General features: G+C 43.7%; 1 protein-coding gene across 1 annotated transcript in view; it reads left to right on the top strand.

The window, feature by feature from the left end:
* ERICH3 (glutamate rich 3) overlaps positions 1–21,460 on the top strand; it is a 594,366-nt gene that overhangs the window by 488,207 nt on the left and 84,699 nt on the right. Inside the window, exon 13 of the mRNA XM_078668660.1 lies at positions 13,232–13,366. Within this exon, the coding sequence (XP_078524786.1) occupies positions 13,232–13,366 (135 nt within the window). The remainder of the gene's footprint in view (positions 1–13,231; positions 13,367–21,460) is intronic.

The raw sequence follows: 21,460 nt of genomic DNA on the forward strand, positions 1-21,460 counted from the left end.
TGCAGTCATTCAAACAGGGGCTGACTCAGACAACCTCCTGGGAGCTCCCCAGCTCCTGTCACCCTCAAACCAGTCAGTCAATCCACAAGCAGGCCCAGGAACTCCTGGAGCCAGGCGCCAGCCAATCACGTGCCAGCAGACTCACTATACACGCACACCCATGTCTAGAAGTGGCACTTCCACACTAGACACACTCATGCCACATACATCATTACGCAGCATTAAATCTCACGAGTTTGCACATACCAAACTCGACCCTGCACTCCCCACACATCAGGAACTACCATGGTCACACATATTCCCCATGCATTCCTATGGGAGGGCAGATCACTCACCACACATACACAGAGAGCTCACGCACTTTACACTGTACCACAGTGAAAAAGTGCGCAAAGGTCTAAAATCACCAACACCAGGTTCCAGAAACAGGCTAGGAAAAAGCAAAAAGTTTCGGGGTGAACCTGCCAAAAAGGGCCAGGTCCAACACAACCTTTGTACTTATGCCCACTTCCTTCATGCTAATGTCTAGATCTAGAAAAGTGGCGTGCTGTTTGCTGATGGAATGGGTAAATTTCAGATGACTGTCTTTTGTATTCACCCAGTCTATAAAACTTTTTGCTGTGTCCTCCTTGCCTCTCTATACCGTGAACACATCATCGATATAACGCTTCCATTTTCTCATTTGTTTAGCAAAGAGGTTGTTGGAGTTGAAAATGTAATCCTCCTCAAATTGGTGCACATACAGACATGCCAAGCTGGGGGCGAATGTGTTGCCGATCAATGTACCAGTGATCTGATGGTAAATAACTTCTTCGAATTGAAAACAATTCTCCGTGAGGGCACTCTCTAAGCACTCCATGATGAAATGTGGAGGAGTGAGGAAATCCAATTCCAGTTTTAGTAGGATGTCTTCAACTATTGCCAGGCTTCGTCTCTGTGGGATGCACGTGTACAAGGCCTCGATGTCCATTGTAATAAAAATGTCTTCTGTGGTGTTAATGTCTAGGTCTCGAAGAAGGCACAAAACATCTTTGGTATCTTTAAGATAAGATGGCGATTTCTGGACTATTGGTTTTAAAAACCAGTCGCAAAATTGCGGGGGTGGCTCTAACACCGATCCAATGCCTGAGACTATCGGCCTGCCCGGAGGTGGCATCCTCCCTTTGTGAATGTTGGGGAGTGTATACAATCTTGGTGTTTTCGGGGTCTCATTGATGAGGAAATCAGCTTCCTGTTTTGTGATCCGGTCCTGGCAGTGTGCTTCATCCATCATTATTTTGATTTTGTTGATGAGACGTGGTGTTGGGTCTTCTGTATGAATTTCATAACTGCTGGCATCAGAGAGTAATCTGTTGCACTCATCCCTGTACATTGTTTTATTCATCAGCACAATTGCGCCCCTTTTTGTCAGATGGCTTGATCATGGTATCTGAGTTATTCTTCTGGTCTTCTAGTGCTTTTCGTTCTGCTCTAGTCAGGTTTTGGAAACCTTTTTCCTGTCCAAAATTAATCTGTTCCACTTCCTTCAGAAGTCATTGTTCAAAGGCCAAAATGTGGCATGGGATAGCCTGGGTAGGGGGTACAAATGTAGATTTTTACCTAAGGCCTGTATTTCTCACCGCTGGTTGTTGTCCTCCTTTGTCTCCGAAGTGGTTGCCGAGTTTAATCTTCCTAAAAAACTGTGCTAGTTCGATATTGAGTATGACAGAATCGTTCAACGGTGTGGGGACGAAGCCTAGGCCTTTTGAGAGAACTGATTCCTCGTTTTTAGACAGGACGTGGTCACTCAGGTTCACAATGTTCGGTACTCTAGGCTTGTCGATGGGCCGTTCCCTCTCCCTCTGCTCCTCGTGCCCATGGCCACTGGAGGTTGGTCTTCCCATTGTACCCTTGGGCACTGTTTTTTCTTTCCTCTTCCCCTTCCACAGCCTCTGTATAAAAAGGGCTATGGGCCTTGTGGGAATCCAAACCCTGTAGGAAAATACGGTTGTTACCAGAACCCGAACTGTGGCATGGGTGGCTGCATCATCGGATTGTGATAGTTCTGCTGTTGTCTTGTTTGACGGCCATCAGTGCTCTCATCTCTGCTGCTTCCGCTCGTGCTCCTCTCTTCTCCCGAACTGAAAGTCCAGTTCTGTGGAGTGGGTCTAAATTGTTGTTGCCTCCTATTTTGTTGTTGTTGGGGAGTTTTCTCATAGTACTCATCCGTAGTATATGGATATATGGTCTCCCAGCTGAATTTCTAGACATCTTTTTTGAGCTTTGTCAGTTTTGACTGGGTGAGATACTCCTTGTAATCAGTGTGATCCTTATTTATTTCATCCAGCTTTTTCTTAAGCACTTTTACATGCACCATGGTCTTTAATCTGCTCTCACTTTGTTGAATTTCTACCCGGAGAGCATCCGCCAACTCTCTGGCGGTATTTATGATTAGGACTAGCCAGTCCTTAGTGCATTTCCATGCAATTCTAGACCAATTGGTCTGGAATTCCTTATTGTTGAGATACAGTCTTGGCTCGTTGGTAACCACTAAACCTCTAGGTGCACTGTTCTTCCTCAGATACTCTGTCATGAAAGCTCCATGCAAGGCCATTCAAATCTGCTCCATCGTCTTTGCAGTGAGTGCTTCCCACCCATCCGAATTCTGGACTACTTGTGACACCACCTTTTCTGCTAGTAAAGATGGCGTTCTTAGGATTTCTGCATAGTTCTCCTCATTGAACGCTAGTTTGGTATCCATGTTGCTAACAAGGAAACCTGTTCTGGTTATGTTCAATTCAAGATTTTGGGTTGAACCAACAATTTGGTCTGTGATTTAACCCTATAAATGTTCCCACAGCTGTCTGCTGTACAAAAGTGTATAACCACAAAACCTCAGGGGAGACCTGAGGAAGGGAACTAGAGGCACGGAGTGCTAGGAGAGGCAGCCTCCAAACTATAATGTTTACCACAAATGAGCCGCTCCTAGTATGATGACCTAGGTGCTACAGTGTAATAGTGTTCGTTTGTGAGTGCAGGCATCTCACAAAACGTGAAAGACTGGTCTCACACACCACCTGGTGTCATGCTTCATCATTGACCAGTCCTCGCCCTCTAAAAACTTGGTTTGATAGAGGGCAGGCATACACCTGAAGACAGGGACGAACTTCTAAAGCTAAGTGGGGGCCCTTACAAAAAATGTGTAGTTAAAATGACATTACAGATGTCATACTTATTTTAATGTAACTGGCATCTCAACGGTGTTTAAAAACAAGGGTCGGTGTGAGGGGAATTCTATTGTCCCCCCACTGTACAATAAGTGGTCAACATGTTTCTGCCTGCTGGCCCCAAAGGGTCCGGTTTATTCATCAGGACCCATACTGCATAAACGGGCTCTGCCCTTACCGTGCTCAGTAGGTGATGGTTCCACGTGGTGGTGAGAGCAGTTTCACTCGCCACTATGTATGCGACTAAATTTAACGCCAGTAGGAAAAGAAAAGAAAAGTAAAGTCCAGACACAAGTGATACAATAACAAGTCTGGCAAAGGTCATCCGGTACGCCACATACTCATGCAAGTAATAAGTGCGTGGCTATGAGTGCATCCAGTAGTGTCGTTCATCTGTGCACTTAGAGAAAACGGGGAACATGGTTCCCAATGCTTACCCTAAAAAATGGGACCTACTAGCCCCATAGGAGAGTGAGGAGGGGAGACCCTTTGGTCAAGTGCTATATAAGGAGGAGAAACAAAAGAGAAATCCCATGGGGGAGTTTAAAAGCATGTCCCAGGATGATCCAGGCCCCTTTGTTAACAACTGATGTCACCAGCTAGTCAAACTTCTTTGGCAAATTATCAAGGATGGCCAACACATTCATCCATCCCAGCCATACTCTTACTGTAAGGGGTGCCCCTTTATAACAAGAATTTTACAATATACCCGCACTAGACGTTTGCTATTGATATTCTATATACCATTGGTGGCCTGTATATCAATAATTACCTCCAGTAATTCAGATCCACCGTGTTATCAAGGATTGCTTCCCCCAACCCAACCCCTTTGCCTCTAATATGCCATAGCTGCCCTCTCTGAGGCAAATAATTGCATCCAATATATTGCCACCAGCATTTTGCCATTGGTGTCACCTTACGTCAATTATTACTTCCAATGTTACAGGGTCTGCATCATACCTTGGGTGCCCTCCTTTATGCAAACAATTTCCTGCAATGCCCAATTGTCAGCATTTTGCTCTGGGGGCTCCATGCCAAGACTTTCATTCAGTATGCAAGTGCATGCATTTTTCCACTGGGGCCGCTCTGCTACAAATTACTTCAAGTATGGCAGGGCCTGCATTTTGCATGGATGCCTTTCCTTATGCCAATAATTATTTCCAATACACAAACAGCAGCATTGCACCATGGATCCCACCATAAACCCAGAATTATATTGAGTATGCAATGGCCAGCGGTAGATTCACAATCATAAAACATGCAAACTAACACACTCTTCCGCTCACTTATACTCACTCCCACTCACATTCACTCTCTCCCTCTTCTCTCACTCTAACTGACGTTACCCACAAATGTACTCATATTCACTGGTTCTCACTCTCACCACCACACACACTCACTGACTCGGTGACCTAGTGCAACTGCACCTGCTACATCATTGATACATCTATATCCCCGGCACTCTTTCACTTCCTCTCATAAGCTCCAATCACTTCTAAAGCACTAACACTCCTTCACTCACTCCTCACACTCACTTTCACTTATTCATACAGACTCAGATTCTCGCAAACTTCCACTCTCATTGACACTCTCAAACATACTCTCACACATACTTTCATTCAATCTCATTGACTCTCGATCACTCACAAACATACTCACAAGCACATACCCAAATGCACAGAGAAAGTACATTTCTGTTTACTGACATTGCTTCCTTTGCTGGCAACTCAGAGTCTCTATGCCAGTAGTGGAGCAGGAATCTGTCACTGGACATTGGAACCAGCAGGCCATGATTGCCAACGGGGAGCCAGACAGATCAGCAAAGTAAGGTTTGAAAAGGGGAAGACTCGCCTCAATCCTTCTCCCACCTTCTTGATGGAACTGAAAGCACAGCCCTAACAAGCTGAGATAGCTCTGCAAATCCTACCCCTGCTCTCTGTAGCTTCTTATTGGCCCCAGGGATGCATCGATGTGTGCCCTGAGAGCCACATTTTAGCAGATATATTTGTTCGGTCTTAGGCCTGCAAAGCAGGTCTGCTAAATAAAATAGATTGTGCCCATTTGAAGGGAATCATGGTTGAACTACGCCCCTCACATATCCAATATCCAGTGCTGTGCTTTTTTAACAATGCTCTGTAAATGGATCCTTCCTCAACCCTCTCCTCCTCCTCCTGTCATCAATGGCCTGAAGACGAGACAGAGTGAGCTGACCTGTGGACTGTCAGTGTTCATGAAAACATGAATACTGCTAAATTAAATAATAGGCAGTGTCAGGAGACCATGGGTCATAGTGTGGGTCCTCGCAGGAGGAAGGCATAGGCTCTGAAGCCCCTCAAAAGGAGCCACCATTGGCATAGACCCACTTGCTTGACTTTGCTTAGCAGACTTATCTGAACACATTGCAAGTTTTGTAGCCTTCCATCTTTTCACCATTTGAATTGTTCATTTGCTGAAGTGATAAAATACAGCTTGCACTTCATAGCTTAGTTGTATTATATTCGCATCTGTGTGGCACCTCAGCCACCTGACAAGGCACTGGAATTAATTTAGGGATTGGTAGTATACTACTCTGCTATGGATGCAAATGTTTGTGTCTGTCATGGGCTTATATGGGTAGTGAAGGATTTCATGTATGAGGATTAAAGTTCCACTCCTTTACTATGCTTGGGTACTGCACGTGTACATGATTTTGAAGTGAAAATGAATATGGGGTTGAAGGATTGGACACTTAAGCATAAATGTTAGCGTGTCGATGCAGCGAAAGTCTGTGAGTTCATTTTGGCCCATGCAGATATCTTGTGGTGTACATTTTTGGTCGAGACATCTCAGACCTAGTCTCTGAAGGTGAGTTCTTGTGCCTACACAAGTGAGTAAGAACAAGAGAGAAAATGGCAAGGTCCTGAATGTGGATACGTATCATCTGTTGTGAGTTCTGACCCCATAGGAAGCCCAATTGTAGAAGTGGCAGGGTGCAAACAATTTCAGTTGGCCATTATGCAACCAGATATAGTGTAGGTCTAATGTGTCCACTGCAGAGCCAAAAATGCACATTCATTATAGGATCACCGACAACATATGCCTGGGGAGTCCACCCAGGAGTGTCTGAGAAACAACCCACAAGAATGAAATATTAAACCACAAACTCAGATGTAAGCTCTGAGGAGTTGACCCTGAGGCTGCACTGAGTAAGAATAATCACTTTATGAACAGTCACCATACATGGGCAGAGGAGTCCATCATGAAGTAAATAGAAAAGTGGTTGTGGGCCCATCACCAGCAAAGGCTTTCAAGAGGCCATCCATGTGTGACAACATAAGTCCCTTAATAATGTGCCTAATAATACAACCAGTCATGGTATGTGTTTCGCAGTACAGCCCAGGAGTGAAAAATGAAATCTCCAAGGTATCATTGAGATGGAATTGGGCTGTCAGAATTAGTGTGGCCCGTGGGAGCCGATGGAGGCCAAGCCACACCAGCAACTTGCACTTCACCCAGTGGAGGTGTTTTCACAAAACAAGGGCATTTGAAGAATACATTTCAATTCAGGTAAGTCCTAAACAGATCAGATAAACAGTATTAGTAGCACAGCAGATTCCACTTTGTGCTGGTGATGCTGTTCATACACAACACAAGCAGATCAAGAGTACATTTAAATTCAAGTGGGTCTTAACCAAGTTAGATATTTTTACATTATTAATACGGAAATTGCACTCCATGTGGTTTGTACTGTTCACGCAAACATCGACAGCTCAATAATACTTTTCATTTAAAACCTGGGCAGTTCAAGAATAGATTTCGATTCAGGGAAGTCTTAAATCTAGTTTAATAATTTGATAATAGAAGTACAGCCATGTACATTGTATGACTACGGCACTAGACATACAGAATGTGGGCAGATCAAGACTACATTTCAAATCAAGTGGGCCTTAAACAGCATAAACATAGTGGTACAGTGGTAATATCTTATTCTCGTCATACAAGTTCAACATACTTATGATTCAAGTGAATCTTAAACAGAAAAGTCAGTCCTGCACGCCAAAGCACATTCCAGGTCATAGACAGATTTGTTAGGCACATTGAAGTTGGACAGTGGTGCGATGCTGTAACCCCATCAATCAAGTTACACCTTATGGCAGAGACCTGCATATGCAGACAAGCATTTAAAGTATACATTTCCATTCAGATAACCCGTAGGAAATAATGTAATTAAAGTAGTGCAGCAAATTACTCTTTCCTCTGCTTGTGCTTATCTTATTAAATATGGGCAGATGAAGATTCAAATCCAGGTGGGCCATAAACAGATTGAATAGTATAGGTAGTACCACATGGTGACGCCCATGCAGATTACAGACAGATTACGTCGGCCAGGTGAATTATGAAGAGTGAAGTGCATAATAGGTGAAGTTGTTCTGTTCCTGGCAGTGTATCAGTCTGGTAGTTCAATCCTTCTGTGATGATCTCTGTGAACGTGGCACCATTTCAAGATAGCTGTGGACACCAGGGTTATATTACAAACACAGAGCATGTAAGGTAAAGTCATTGACTATGATTTGGGACAAGCCAGGTCTTCACTGCTTTCCTGGTGCTTATCTTTGCTGGAAGAAAGCTCCAAAGTTTAGCTTCTTATAGACAGAATCAGGTGACACTAATGTATTTATTCTAATACATGCCATGAGCCAGCCTGGAGTGAGGTGTTTTCTTCTAAGAATAGCTTTATAGATTAAAACGTGGTCTTTGCCATCAATGACCATTTGGGTAATGCACAGGGTCTTCAAAGTTTAACACTTGAAGTGCGTGTGAGGCATTGAGCTGTGGTTGCATAGATCAGTGTTTCACAACCGCCTTACTGCACTAATTCGGATCCTTTGCGATTGTCACAGTATTGGCTGGCAACCACCTCGTAGAGTAATTTTGCATAGTCAAGACATGACACAAGAACAAGAGAGGTGGTCACCCAGACCGTCTGTGTGAATCTAAGAGCTGGGACAATTCCCGCTTGGTATGCATGGTACAGAAAGTTTTTTGTGACCTTTTTTGGGGGAACTGCAGAAAGATTTTAAACTATGATCACTCCGAGGTTTCCCTGTCTTGTTTTGATGCTGTTAAATGTTGATGGTGCTCCAAATTCCTTGGGCTAGACTGATGAGGTGCAATAATTCTTCCAATCTCCGCATGTTAGGACCCATGCTTTTGATGAATTAAGCTTAAGGTGAATAATGAAAGTGTATTAGCCAATTACTCGGAGCAGTGGCATAATCTTGATCTGGCAAGGTTCCTTTCCAGTTTTAGAATGCTCTGAGTTTCATTGGCGTGTTTGCAGTATATAAGCTTGAAGTATTTGGTGAGACCAGAGAGTGAACTAAACTAGACATTATAGAGAAATGGAAGATGATTGACCTTTGAGGTACTTTCACCTTGATTCTGAAAAGTCAAGTATGAGCGAAGCAAGATGATGCTGGATTTGTCACAGAGATCCAGTCAGGGTACTTCCATTCATGCCAATTTCCTGTAGTCTCTCTAGTAGGCAGTGGTGGTGAACTTGTTTGAATGCAACAGAAAGGCCCAGTAGAAGTGCTGCATCACCTTTCCTGTCCAAGTGAACTTCACAACATCTCTCTCGCAGATCATCTATAATCCCATTACTCTTCCAGGGCAGAACCCATTGTGATGATCTGAGAGCAAATGTATTCCTCATTGAAGTTTTTGATGAGTGAATGCTGCCCTTTCACAATGTTTCCTAAGTTGCAAGTTTTTGAAAATCGGTCTGTAAGTGTCAAGGGATGATGTGTTGTGATTTTTCTTGATGAATGGCCTCATGTAAGTTGTCCTGAGTTCTCAATAAGGAGTTTTGCCTATATGGAATATTGTTATCCCTGGGGCTGCTGCAGCATTACATAGGATCGCGTTGTTGAATGATTGTTGTAGACAGGGGTCTAAAGGAGAAACAACATTGTGATAGTGAGGTGAAATTCTAACTACCAAGAAACCAAGTTCATCGCTATTTCAGATGAAGTTCTAAAATTATAGCTTTGGCTAAATATTGGTCTCTTACATACTCTCCTATGTAGTTAAAAGAGATTGTGGACTCTTTGTAGGGGTGCACTTCATGGTTTGAATTTCTGTGAGAATCTGTAAAATCGCTTCTCAAGCTACTCTATGAGTTTTTCTACCCATCCATCTGTGCCATTACTCCTTCACAGTACAACAGGGGGTGGTGGTGATGGACGGAGCATCTGAATCAATCAAACACTCACACCCAGTCAAAAGATCTGGGTTTAATCCATCACCGTTCTTTAGCCCACTCTGCCACCCCAGTTCAGACATGGCTATATGCAAATCAGTCTGACCCTGTGCCTCATGGGAACAGTCCAGCCTGAACTGCCAAGCCATGCCTTCCCTGGACCGGAAACAAGCTTCCGAGGACCGGTTTCTGGCATTCCAGCCGTCTTCAGCCCGGCTTGCTTGAATCCAGTGGCAAAGTGAGCAAGGGACTCACGTCTGAGCATACCCTGCCACACTTATGGCGGCCAAAAGCAGTACAAAAGGGGGTGGTGATGGACGGAGCATCTGAATCAATCAAACACTCACACCCAGTCAAAAGATCTGGGTTTAATCCATCACCGTTCTTTATCCCACTCTGCCACCCTAGTTCAGACATGGCTATATGCAAATCAGTCTCACCCTGTGCCTCATGGGAGCAGTCCAGCCCGAACTGCCAAGCCATGCCTTCCCTGGACCGGAAACAAGCTTCCGAGGACCGGTTTCTGGCATTCCAGCCGTCTTCAGCCCGGCTTGCTTGAATCCAGTGGCAAAGTGAGCAAGGGACTCACGTCTGAGCATACCCTGCCACACTTATGGCGGCCAAAAGCAGTACAAAAGGGGGTGGTGATGGACGGAGCATCTGAATCAATCAAACACTCACACCCAGTCAAAAGATCTGGGTTTAATCCATCACCGTTCTTTATCCCACTCTGCCACCCCAGTTCAGACATGGCTATATGCAAATCAGTCTGACCCTGTGCCTCATGGGAACAGTCCAGCCCGAACTGCCAAGCCATGCCTTCCCTGAACCGGAAACAAGCTTCCGAGGACCGGTTTCTGGCATTCCAGCCGTCTTCAGCCCGGCTTGCTTGAATCCAGTGGCAAAGTGAGCAAGGGACTCACGTCTGAGCATACCCTGCCACACTTATAGCGGCCAAAAGCAGTACAAAAGGGGGTGGTGATGGACGGAGCATCTGAATCAATCAAACACTCCCCTTTTGTATCGCTTTGTTCGCCCTAAGTGTGGCAGGGTATGCTCAGATGTGAGTCCCTTGTTCACTTGGCCACTGGATTCAAGATAGCCTGGCTGATGAGGATTATGAATCCGAAACCGGTCCCAGGATGCTTGTTTCCGGTCCAGGGAAGACATGGCTTGGCAGTTCGGGCTGGACTGTTCCCATGAGGCACAAGGTCAGACTGATTTGCATGTAGCCATGTCTGAACTGGGGTGGCTGAGTGAACTAAAGAATGGTGATGGATTAAACCCAGATCAGTTGACTGGGGGTGAGTGCTTGATTTGTTCAAGCGCTCCGTCCATCATCCCCTTTTGTATCGCTTTGTTCGCCCTAAGTGTGGCAGGGTATGCTCAGACGTGAGTCCCTTGTTCACTTGGCCACTGGATTCAAGATAGCCTGGCTGATGAGGATTATGAATACGAAACCGGTCCCAGGATGCTTGTTTCCGGTCCAGGGAAGACATGGCTTGGCAGTTCGGGCTGGACTGTTCCCATGAGGCACAGGGTCAGACTAATTTGCATATAGCCATGTCTGAACTGGGGTGGCTGAGTGAACTAAAGAATGGTGATGGATTAAACCCAGATCAGTTGACTGGGGGTGAGTGTTTGATTTGTTCAAGGGCTCCGTCCATCATCCCCTTTTGTATCGCTTTGTTCGCCCTAAGTGTGGCAGGGTATGCTCAGACGTGAGTCCCTTGTTCACTTGGCCACTGGATTCAAGATAGCCTGGCTGATGAGGATTATGAATCCGAAACCGCTCCCAGGATGCTTGTTTCCGGTCCGGGGAAGACATGGCTTGGCAGTTTTGGCTGGACTGTCCCCATGAGACACAGGGTCAGACTGATTTGCATATAGCCATGTCTGAACTGGGGTGGCTGAGTGAACTAAAGAATGGTGATGGATTAAACCCAGATCAGTTGACTGGGGTTGAGTGTTTGATTTGTTCAAGCGCTCCGTCCATCATCCCCTTTTGTATCGCTTTGTTCGCCCTAAGTGTGGCAGGGTATGCTCAGACGTGAGTCCCTTGTTCACTTGGCCACTGGATTCAAGATAGCCTGGCTGATGAGGATTATGAATCCGAAACCGGTCCCAGGATGCTTGTTTCCGGTCCAGGGAAGACAAGCGCTCCGTCCATCATCCCCTTTTGTATCGCATTACTCCTTCACAGCCTAAATATTGAGATTATATATCTCATCCGTTATTTGTCACTCTTCACCACTTTGGGAAAAAGAAAATGCTGAACCAAAATCACATCATATGGCGATAACCATGCAACAAATTTCGGAAATTCCCCATTTCTTAAAAATGTAAAAGACTCTTCCACTACAAGGCCACCAGGATATTCCAATTACTCTGAATTCGTTGAGACATAAATAGTCTGTACTTCTGGGCCTGAACTCAGGCTGGGCCCTGGCTTAGACGCGCACCAATGTTAGAACTGAATTTGTTTGCAATCATGGCCCATACACTACAGCATTTTTCTCGTTCAAAGAAAAAAGATATCTCGAATTCATACAAGAGAACATTAACCTGCAAGCTCCATTTCAATCTGAAGTTGAGTATTTCAGAAAATATTTGTGCGCTGAAACACTCTCAAAACTGTGAGATCCTAGTGACATCTCCAAAATGAAGCACACTGGCAACATTTAAAAAAAAATATTTAGATGCAGTTTTTATCACACTTGTCCCTTATTTTCATGTTTTGAAACCAAATAATGAAGTCATCCAGCACAGCTAATGTACTTTCTTGTTAAGATTGGACTGTAATAGTGTTGTCTTCACACTTTAATGCTGATAACTATTTGAATTGAAATCGGATTACATTGAGTATCTTAAGAGGATGTGGCAGTCTGAAGTCAATGACAGGAAAGTGGTACCAGCCCTTAAAGATTTTAAATTACTGAGTTTATTACACACACCAGGAGAATATCCCATTAAAAATATTTGTCAGTAAGTATATTTATATTAACAGAGATTACCTATCTTCTCTTTTCTTACTATCCTGACATTCTTGGATCTCTTCATCTACTTTTTATTGACCAGAACCTTACTAACCATCACATTTGTTTCCTTTCTTTTAAGTCTAATTGTAAAGGAAACAAGGATATCATTAACAACAGACAAAATATTATGCTGCAAGAAAATATATGTTAAAATGTATTTTGCATTAACTGATAGCACACCATTATAACGTTATCACTTCTAACAGGATTCTAAGCTCCAAGGAGCATGGCACAAAGTAAACCTTACTACTAGGTTGAGATGGTAAAAGTTTCAACTCAATAATCTGTCTGGAAAATTCAATTTTTACTGCATATATTTGTGTCTATCTTAGCAGTTTTACAACTGTTTGATAATATATTCCCACTTTATACTGGATGCACAATGCCAAATGGCCAGTAGGAACCAAGACAGCGTATTTCAGTGAGATATCACTGGAAAAATACATCAATTGCCTGATTACTAATTTTCAATTTACTTATTAACAGACCAAACCTAGCCTAACCTCCACTCTGATTATGTGTGTAATCTCTGCATGCTTTTGATCATAATTTCTCTGCATGCTTTGATGTTCATTTTGCTGCATGAAATCTTTTTTAGTTTACAGCTGTGTTCTCTAAACATACTGGGGAATTTAATGTGTTATAATGCAGTTTTACCAAAGGGTGATTTTAATGAACCTTGACCATTGTTAAAGTGCTTCCAATTTGAAATTTCCGTTCCCTTTTTTGTGAATCCTTATTTCAAGATTCCAAGTCAATTCAAGAGAAAATTGCAGAGGCAATTGAAAACACAGAGATTCTCAGAGCTGAGCCAGAACCCAGTGATTCTAGTACAGATGAGGAGGATAATCTGATGAGTACTGCTCAGGAAAATAATGAAGGTAAGCTCAAGGAGACGTATTTCTGTATTTGAGAGAAGTGGATGTCCCGGTGAATGAATGGCGTCACTTTTATTCAGATTAGTGATATAGCTTCATGTTTCTGAATATAAACTTTGAATTGCAAACACATAGGTGGCATAACTTGCTGACCAGACATAGTTAAGTATTGTAGGACAGTAGATTATTATTTAGAATATTCAAGTGTCCATCTAAACAGATAAGGTCATCCTGTGCTAGATGCCACACAAATTAAATTAAATATACATATGCTAAATCCCTCGTAATGTGACACAAAGCAGTCAGACTTAAAACAAAGCAAGTTTGCGAAGTATTTAAGCGGTGCAGAAACAGTACAAAAAGTCTCATAAAACTCAATCATGCTTCACAACCTATTTTAAAACAAAGATACACAGTTTATGACTAAAATGACAACAATCCAATCATGGAAACCATAGAAATTAATTTTTGAAGAATTAAAGTGAAAAAGTAGCAAGAAAAATGAAGCACCCAAGGTAAGTCACAGTAAGTATTGGTTGCAGTAGACCAGGAACAAAGTGCAATTTTAGGTAAACCTTAATTGACTAATTGACCTCAAGTTAGATACCCGAAGTGGATTGATCCCAGTGAAAGTCTGAAAGGGCTTCTAGGTCCTGATTCAGAAAGTGAATTTGTCACTTTTTGATAAAAAAAAATTGACAAGTCTTCCAAGTCCCATTGCATAATGGGACTTTGTTAATATTTGAGAAAAAAAATCCTTTTCACAGGGACCATATCTGAAACCTTAGGTACTACCTTGTAACCGAAGACCGTATACCTGAAGCAGGTTGGTACCGCTGGGAATCTGGAGCTTTTCAGGTTTATTGCTGAAAAAGTTATAAGGGCTTTACTAAGAGTTTGGCGGTCCATGGACCACCAGACTTGTGGTGGCCTGGCGGTCCATCCACTGCTGCACTGGTGGTACGATCGCTGTATTAGAAGTTTGGGGTTGGACTGAAATTTGACTGCCGCAACTGCTAGGGAACCGCATTCCCTGGGGTTGGCATGGCGGTCAGGCGTGCAGAATATGCTAGTAGTGCTGCTGCGGCAGCACAATGCATATTTTGAGTTTTCCGACTGCCCGCCTTACATGGCAGTCAGCACTGCCATGTAAAAGCTGGCAGTGGGGAAACACAGGGGTTCTACAGGACCTCCCTTGCCCCATGCAGGTAGGTGCATGTGCCCCCCTGTTGCAGGCATCTCCTAGTTCCAGCACTGCATGGACTTCATAGTCCATGCAGGAATGGACTCTGGCAGGCAGGCAGCGGTCGTGTTTGGCAGTGCGAGAGCGGGTCTGTGGTTAACCTCCCTGCTCCTGCACTGCCAAACTCGTAATAAGGCACTTAGTCCCAACTCAGAATGGGACTTAGTTTTGGCGGTGCAGAGATCTCTGCACAGGATGAAGCTCAGATCCAATCTGATGTAGAGGTACTTCCAGTTAGATACTTTTTGCATCAGGTACCCCTGAAGCTCTGAAAGAAAAGTTTTTAAAAGATCCGGTCTTTCTTCTTATGCCCAAATATCAAATTAAATCAAATATAACTTTATTCGATTGTTAAAAAGCAATCATAAAAGTGTACATAAAAAACATTCCAGTTAAAAAAATTCATTAATCCATTTTACAATCTCAATGAAGTACAGGGACAAGAAAAGATAACAATAAAGTGCTTCAGAGTTCATAATGTCATAAACCTTAAAGTGCATCATATGAGCATACTTTTTCTGCTATGCATCACGTTTTTCAAAAACAAGGTGATTTGCACAACACATAAGTGGTTATCTGAGAATTGGAGGCTAAGCATCGCCACACGACATTGCCGATGGCCCATCTCTCTAAGCAAGGGCAATAAAACATTGTGTCTAATTAAGCCATAATATTTACAAAAGAGAACAACATGTAATGTACTCTGCGGTGATACATTATCACAGGGACAGGGAGGTAAATCATGGATGCAATTGTTTACTGTTGGAAAACTAACAAGTCTGTGGAAAATTCCAAATCTAAAACGGGACAGTATAAGTCTATCATAATTATCTGGCACATAGATCAGGTAGGGTTGAATTTTAAAAGTTGATAAAATCATTTGATGGTGCAAGACAGTGGGCTTTAAAAACTCAGATGTAACTCTTAGGAATCCAAAAGAGCCAAACTCTCCTTCTTTAGTTCTTTGCGCGAGATGGCTGAGATAGTAAGAGGATTTAGAAAGTAATCTAACTTTTCAATATCCGTTACAAATTTGCATACATAGCTCAGCCATGGTATCCTCATAGCTCCCTCTAGCTTTAAGATATCTGTTATAATGTTTCTATTAAGCTTGGTTTCATTCTCTGTCTATAGTCTGTGCCATAATAGCACAGGCACCAGCCTAATTAAATCAGATATACAGGCAAGAACTAATTCTGCATAGCAGCTATAATTCGGGGTGCTCTTGGGAACTGCAAGGATAAACTTTAAGAAGGAGTTTTCCACCACCTGGATAGGTGTGGGGTCAGCAAGGCCCCACACTCCACTACCATAAGTTGCACCAGACACACATTTGGCTTTATATATCTTAATTAACTCCACTGGAGGTCTGATGCCTAATTTCTTTGAGAAATTCTTCCGGGCGGCAGTCGAGCGAACCAACGCGAGTTTTTTCGCTGTCACTTCCTGCGACCAAGAATCACTCTGAGTGAATAAGATACCCAGGCACGAAAATTGCTTTATGGATTCAAGCTTCTGGCCTGCTATAAAAATGGCACTCTTGGGTTTATGGTATCTGCCACAGTGCATGGTAAAAGTTTTAGATGTATTAACTCTTAAACCCAACTCCTTCATGTAGAGGAAAAAGCTATTCACCACACGCTGGAGTCCCACTTGAGTACGTGACATCAGCACAGCATCGTCAGCATACAAAAGCGCCGGGATTGGGCGGCCAGCAACATATGGGGGTTCTAAGCTATTATCGCACAGGTCTTTTTCCAATCCATTAATGTACAAATTAAAAAGGAAGGGGGCCAGAACACAGCCCTGTCTGACACCACTCCTGATTAGAATTTTATCAGTGCGTTCCCCCTTCAGGCCATAGCGAACGCGGGCTGATGCGTCGCTATAAAAACTTTTAAGATAATAAATAATATTTTCAGCAACCCCAAGTTGTCCCAATACTATCCACAGTTTGGAGTGACTTACACAATCAAATGCGGCTGAGTGGTCCACAAAGGCCAGGAACAGGTTCCCTTTTTTGGCCCTTGTGTACTTCCCGATCAGCATTAGGAGGTTCAAACCTTGTTCCACTGTACCCAAACCAGAGCGAAAGCCATACTGTAGGTCAGATAAAATAGAGTTTTCTCTGGCCCAAACCAAGAGCCGATCCAGAATTATCCGACCCACTATTTTTGTAAAAGAATCTAAAAGGGAGATGGGTCTATAACAACCTGGGTCATGTCTATCCCCCTTTTTATAAATGGGCACTATTACAGACTCCACCCAAGTAGGCAGAAATTCCGAAGTGCAGCTGGCATTAAGCACCTGGACCAGGAGGGGGCCCCACAGACCAGGAGTAGCCTTAAAAATGTCTCTGGGGACACCATCTGGGCCGGGGGCCTTTCCACCCTGGCTTACGTGCAGTGCTTTTTCTACTTCCTCCAAGGTGAACAACAAATTTCTTGAAGCAGGGTATGCAAAGATGGTGGGTAGGGAGCTTCCCCCTGCCTCACCCTCATATACTTTAGTAAAGTGTCTAATCCAATCCGATTCGGGAATTGCCATTTCCAGTCTGGGGCCAACATCTTCCCTGAGAAAGGGTGTTCTGATAATCTTCCAGAAGCCCGCACTGTTGTTTCTACTGGAAGCTAGGTGCAAGGCTTCCCAAGCTTCTAATTTCAATGTGTTTTTTCTATCTCTTATAGCTATTTTGTACACTTTACTTATTCTAGTAACTTCCTCGACACACCTAGGTTTCTTATGTAATTCCTTCTTTAGAAGTGCATAAGCTCTAGTACAACTAGAGTCAAACCAACCTCCTTTTTGTTTACTATTTTTGATCTGTCTCGTAAGGGAGGTCCTAATTTCATTGGAGATGGTCTGGAAAGATGCAAGAATCATTTCAGGAGTAGAATCTTCCCCTAAGCAGGTCGCAAGCTCATGTCTACATTTACCAACCACTATTCTAAGTGTTTCCGGCTGGTCTACCATAGCCCATTTCAATGAGTAACCGTTTAAGCTACCAATAGATATATTTTTGTTCACACTATCCCTTTCTTTACTGTTTTTTAAGGTGGACGATTTTGGAAACAAAATGGCCACACAGAGCGGGAAATGGTCGCTTAAAGCAACATCAGATACCCCAAAGGAATAAATTATATTATCATACTTATTTGATACAATAGCGTAATCAATAGTAGAAGCACAACTCCTTCCATTAAATGTTGAATGTGGGGAAGATGGTATAGTACAGATTTCATTAGCAAATCCCAAATCGAAATTGGCAAGTAAGTTATTAAATTGATCCCCCTGAAAAGAGTGATTAAAGTGCGGGTGACACAGGCCATCTTCACAAAACATTCCGCACCTATTATCCTCTGACATACTACACAAGGTGCAATTAAAATCCCCAAACAAAAGTATCATCAAATCATGTGTGAAGATTTTGTCCTGCAGAGACAGAGCTTTGAGCAATTTACTTAGAACACTAGATACTTCGCCAGTGGGAATATTATTATAAAAATTAAGGAGAGCAATCGGAGTATCAGAAGCCATAACCAATATTAACATTTGAAAATAAGTATCTATAACAGGCTCTATTACTCTTGTTAAATTCAATTTGTTTGACAAATATATGCTCAATCCACCCATAGCTCTTCCGTGCAGGGCCTCAACAGCTGGAGTATGGAACGTCCTGAAACCGTTTAAATGGACCGAATCCCGACTCCATATTTCTTGAAGGCAGAGCACATCTTGGGTCTGAATAAAATTCCCCCAAACTGGGTAGCGATTTTAGATCTAATGCCCGCAACATTCCACGATGAAATTTTGCATAGTATCGAAGCCAGCGGGGGAGTAACAGAAACAGCAGCAATAGTACCAACTGATGAAGGAATAATCCTATGCTCCCTTCCAGCCTCTAATCCATCATCTATGACCTCGGGACTCCCAGTAGAATCCGCACTCCCTACCATATTGATGGCTTTATTAGGGGCTTTTCCCCAGTCTGCCTTTACACTTTCCTCATTACTAAGAATGTAAGAGAGGTCAATTTTAGCACCTGGAAGGTTAGTGGTGGTAATACCAGACTGCAGTCAGTCAATATTTTCTAATCCACTAAGAGCATCAAAAGGATTAGAAGTTGGAATACCATATCTTCCATCCCACAGTCCGTCCTGATTTAATGATGGATAAGGAGGAACAGGGCACCTAATTGGTTGAGGTGGGCAGTAAAAGAAACCGAGGGGGAGAATATTAACAAAATTGGGGTCGATTGACCCAGTATAGCCCCTCTCAATTAATTTACGAACCAGTGGCGGAGTCCGAAATGTAAGAATTACACAGTCCCCACACAGTGGTTTATTTGATGTGCCCAACCAGCTCACTCTTCTGACCATCTTAAATTCCAAGAAAAGGGAATTATTAAACCCAAGTTTAGTTGATAAAAAATTGAGGGATTTGTTTCTTAGAGTCGACCAATGTTCAAAAACGTTAGGGGGTAGAGGAGGAACAGTGGCTAGTATATGGCGTTGCTTCAGGAGGCAAATTTAAAATAGGGAGGCTTGGGATTGTCTTGGCCTCTCTTGTACCTTCAGTTCTTCTATTTAAATTTAAAGTTTCATTAACAACTACTTGAGTTGGTGTAGACAAGCCGGGTACATTAATTCCAGATTCCCCCCTTTGTTTATTAGGCTCCAATCGTGCATTAACCACGGGGTTTTTAGTTTGGATTTGGTTTACTGAGACCCGTAGGGAGTTGTTAGGATTTCCTTTCGGGTCAGGAAAATTTAAATGAGGTACTATGGGAATTATTTTTTCCTGCATATGCTGGTGGTTCCTAGTGATCTTTTCCTCCAAATTAGTCAACCTTGCTTCAATATTCATAACCTTTAGACTGATAGGTCTAAAAGCGTTGTTAAGAGAGTCTCCATTCGTTCCCAGAAGCACGCCTCAACGGCTGGGGCTCTTGCACTAGTTGAGGGAAATACAATCTCTGGTTGATTATTAACTTTATTCCCTTTTGCTCCATTAGATTTAGCAACAGCCTTTTTTTGTTTATTACCACCAACATTTTTTAGACCTTCTTTATTAATATGTTTTGATTTGCGTCTAGCCTTCTGCCCTCTAGTTGTTACACACGGGCTATCACTATTTACGCTTAACAGTGATGCAGAAACAGAGACTGGGCTTAGCGGCGCGTCACAACCCCCCTTTTCTATAGGATCCTCAATCAGAAGTGGAGGGTCAGAAATTACATCAATTGGGAATATCATGGGGGTCAACGATAACCTTGTTAAAGAAGGCAGGGGTTCAGAAGATACATTAACCATCATAGGGACAATATCGTCAGTTGGTGGAATAGGATGAGCCCCAGGCAGTGCAACAAAGGATGGAGCCAGTATCGAGTCCTGAGAGTTCATTGTAAACATCGATATATTTGTGGTAGGCAGTGGAGGAAGGGTACCAGCAGGGAGCGAAAGGCGCCTCTCTGTGCTTTCAATGGCAGAGGCCACCATCCCTATAATTTTCTGCAGCATACGGTCAATTGCTGTCAAACTAGGTAGCGGAGGATTTAAAACTGCTCTTTGTTTCAGACCAGGGGCAGGTTGTACAGGAATAGTCTTCCCCATTCTTTAGCACTATAGTTTGCAAAACATTATAGTTAATATTAGCAGCAATACACTACGGTCACCATACGCCAGGAAAATCAACACTAAAAATATGAGTACGGAAAAAAACTCTTATAAAAGAAGCTCCTTTTTAAAAAAGAGATTAAATCCTAACACAATATTTGCTACAATGCTAAAATGCTAAAATACCAGTTTGATACCTGAAAGGCATTAAGAGTTAATATATGCAAGTCCGCAGACCAAGAGGGGTGGCCCAGCCCGGCCTCTCTCGGCCACTAACGGCCACAAACGGTCCCGCCCTTGTCCCAGGCTTCTCCCGGGATGCTCCCGTGACGCGGGGGATGACGTGCTGATTTATGCGCCTCCTGGCGCGGGTTCAGCGTTGGCGGCAGCTTCCGGCCGCAAAGGCACCCGGTAGTTGGAGTCTCTGCACCCATGGTCCCCCCCCCCACGGTGGTCGCGCTCTGCTGGAAAAAGCTGCGGCGGCAGGGGGAGACCAGGTGCGACGATGTGGGGCACGGGCTCGGTGGGAAAGAAATGCGGGCTTGGAACAATGCCCCCAACAGGTCCAAATGTGCAGCAGGGAAAGCAGCAGGCAACAGGTAAGTTCCCCCGCTCCGCCGAGGATGACGCGCTGATTTATGCGCCTCCTGGCACGGGTTCAGCGTTGGCGGCGGCTTCCGGCCAAAAAGGCACCCGGTAGTTGGAGTCTCTGCACCCACAGTCCCCCCCCCACGGCAGCTGCGCTCTGCTGGAAAAAGCTGCGGCGGCAGGGGAGACCGGGTGCGATGATGTGGGGCACGGGCTTGGCGGGAAAGAAATGCGGGCTTGGAACAATGCCCCCAACAGGTCCAAACGTGTAGCAGGGAAAGCAGCAAGCAACAGGTAAGTTCCCCCCAATGCTCAAATAACCACAGGAGTATAATTCTCCCCAGGACCTCATAGGAAAGCACATAGAGACTCCCTGGATATTAAGCAGAGGCAAAGAGTATTGACCAGTTGCCACTGGTTTACTGGGATTCTACACAGGAATGCTCTTTTTAGCTTTTTTGTGTTAATGTAGCTACCCAAAAGATCCCTCTTGTAATCCTTGGAGATCTTTCTGGTCTTTGATTTCAAGTGGAAGGGGTTTAGGCTCCTCAGGTCTTTTTCACAGGTCACAAATGACGAATGCAGCAGGATCAGCCCTCCTGTTATTTTCCAGCAGTGTTCTGAGGAATGCTGTGTGAGGATCTAGCTTTG

Source organism: Lissotriton helveticus, chromosome 1_2 (assembly GCF_964261635.1).
Source record: "Lissotriton helveticus chromosome 1_2, aLisHel1.1, whole genome shotgun sequence".
Taxonomy (NCBI): Eukaryota; Metazoa; Chordata; class Amphibia; order Caudata; family Salamandridae; genus Lissotriton; species Lissotriton helveticus.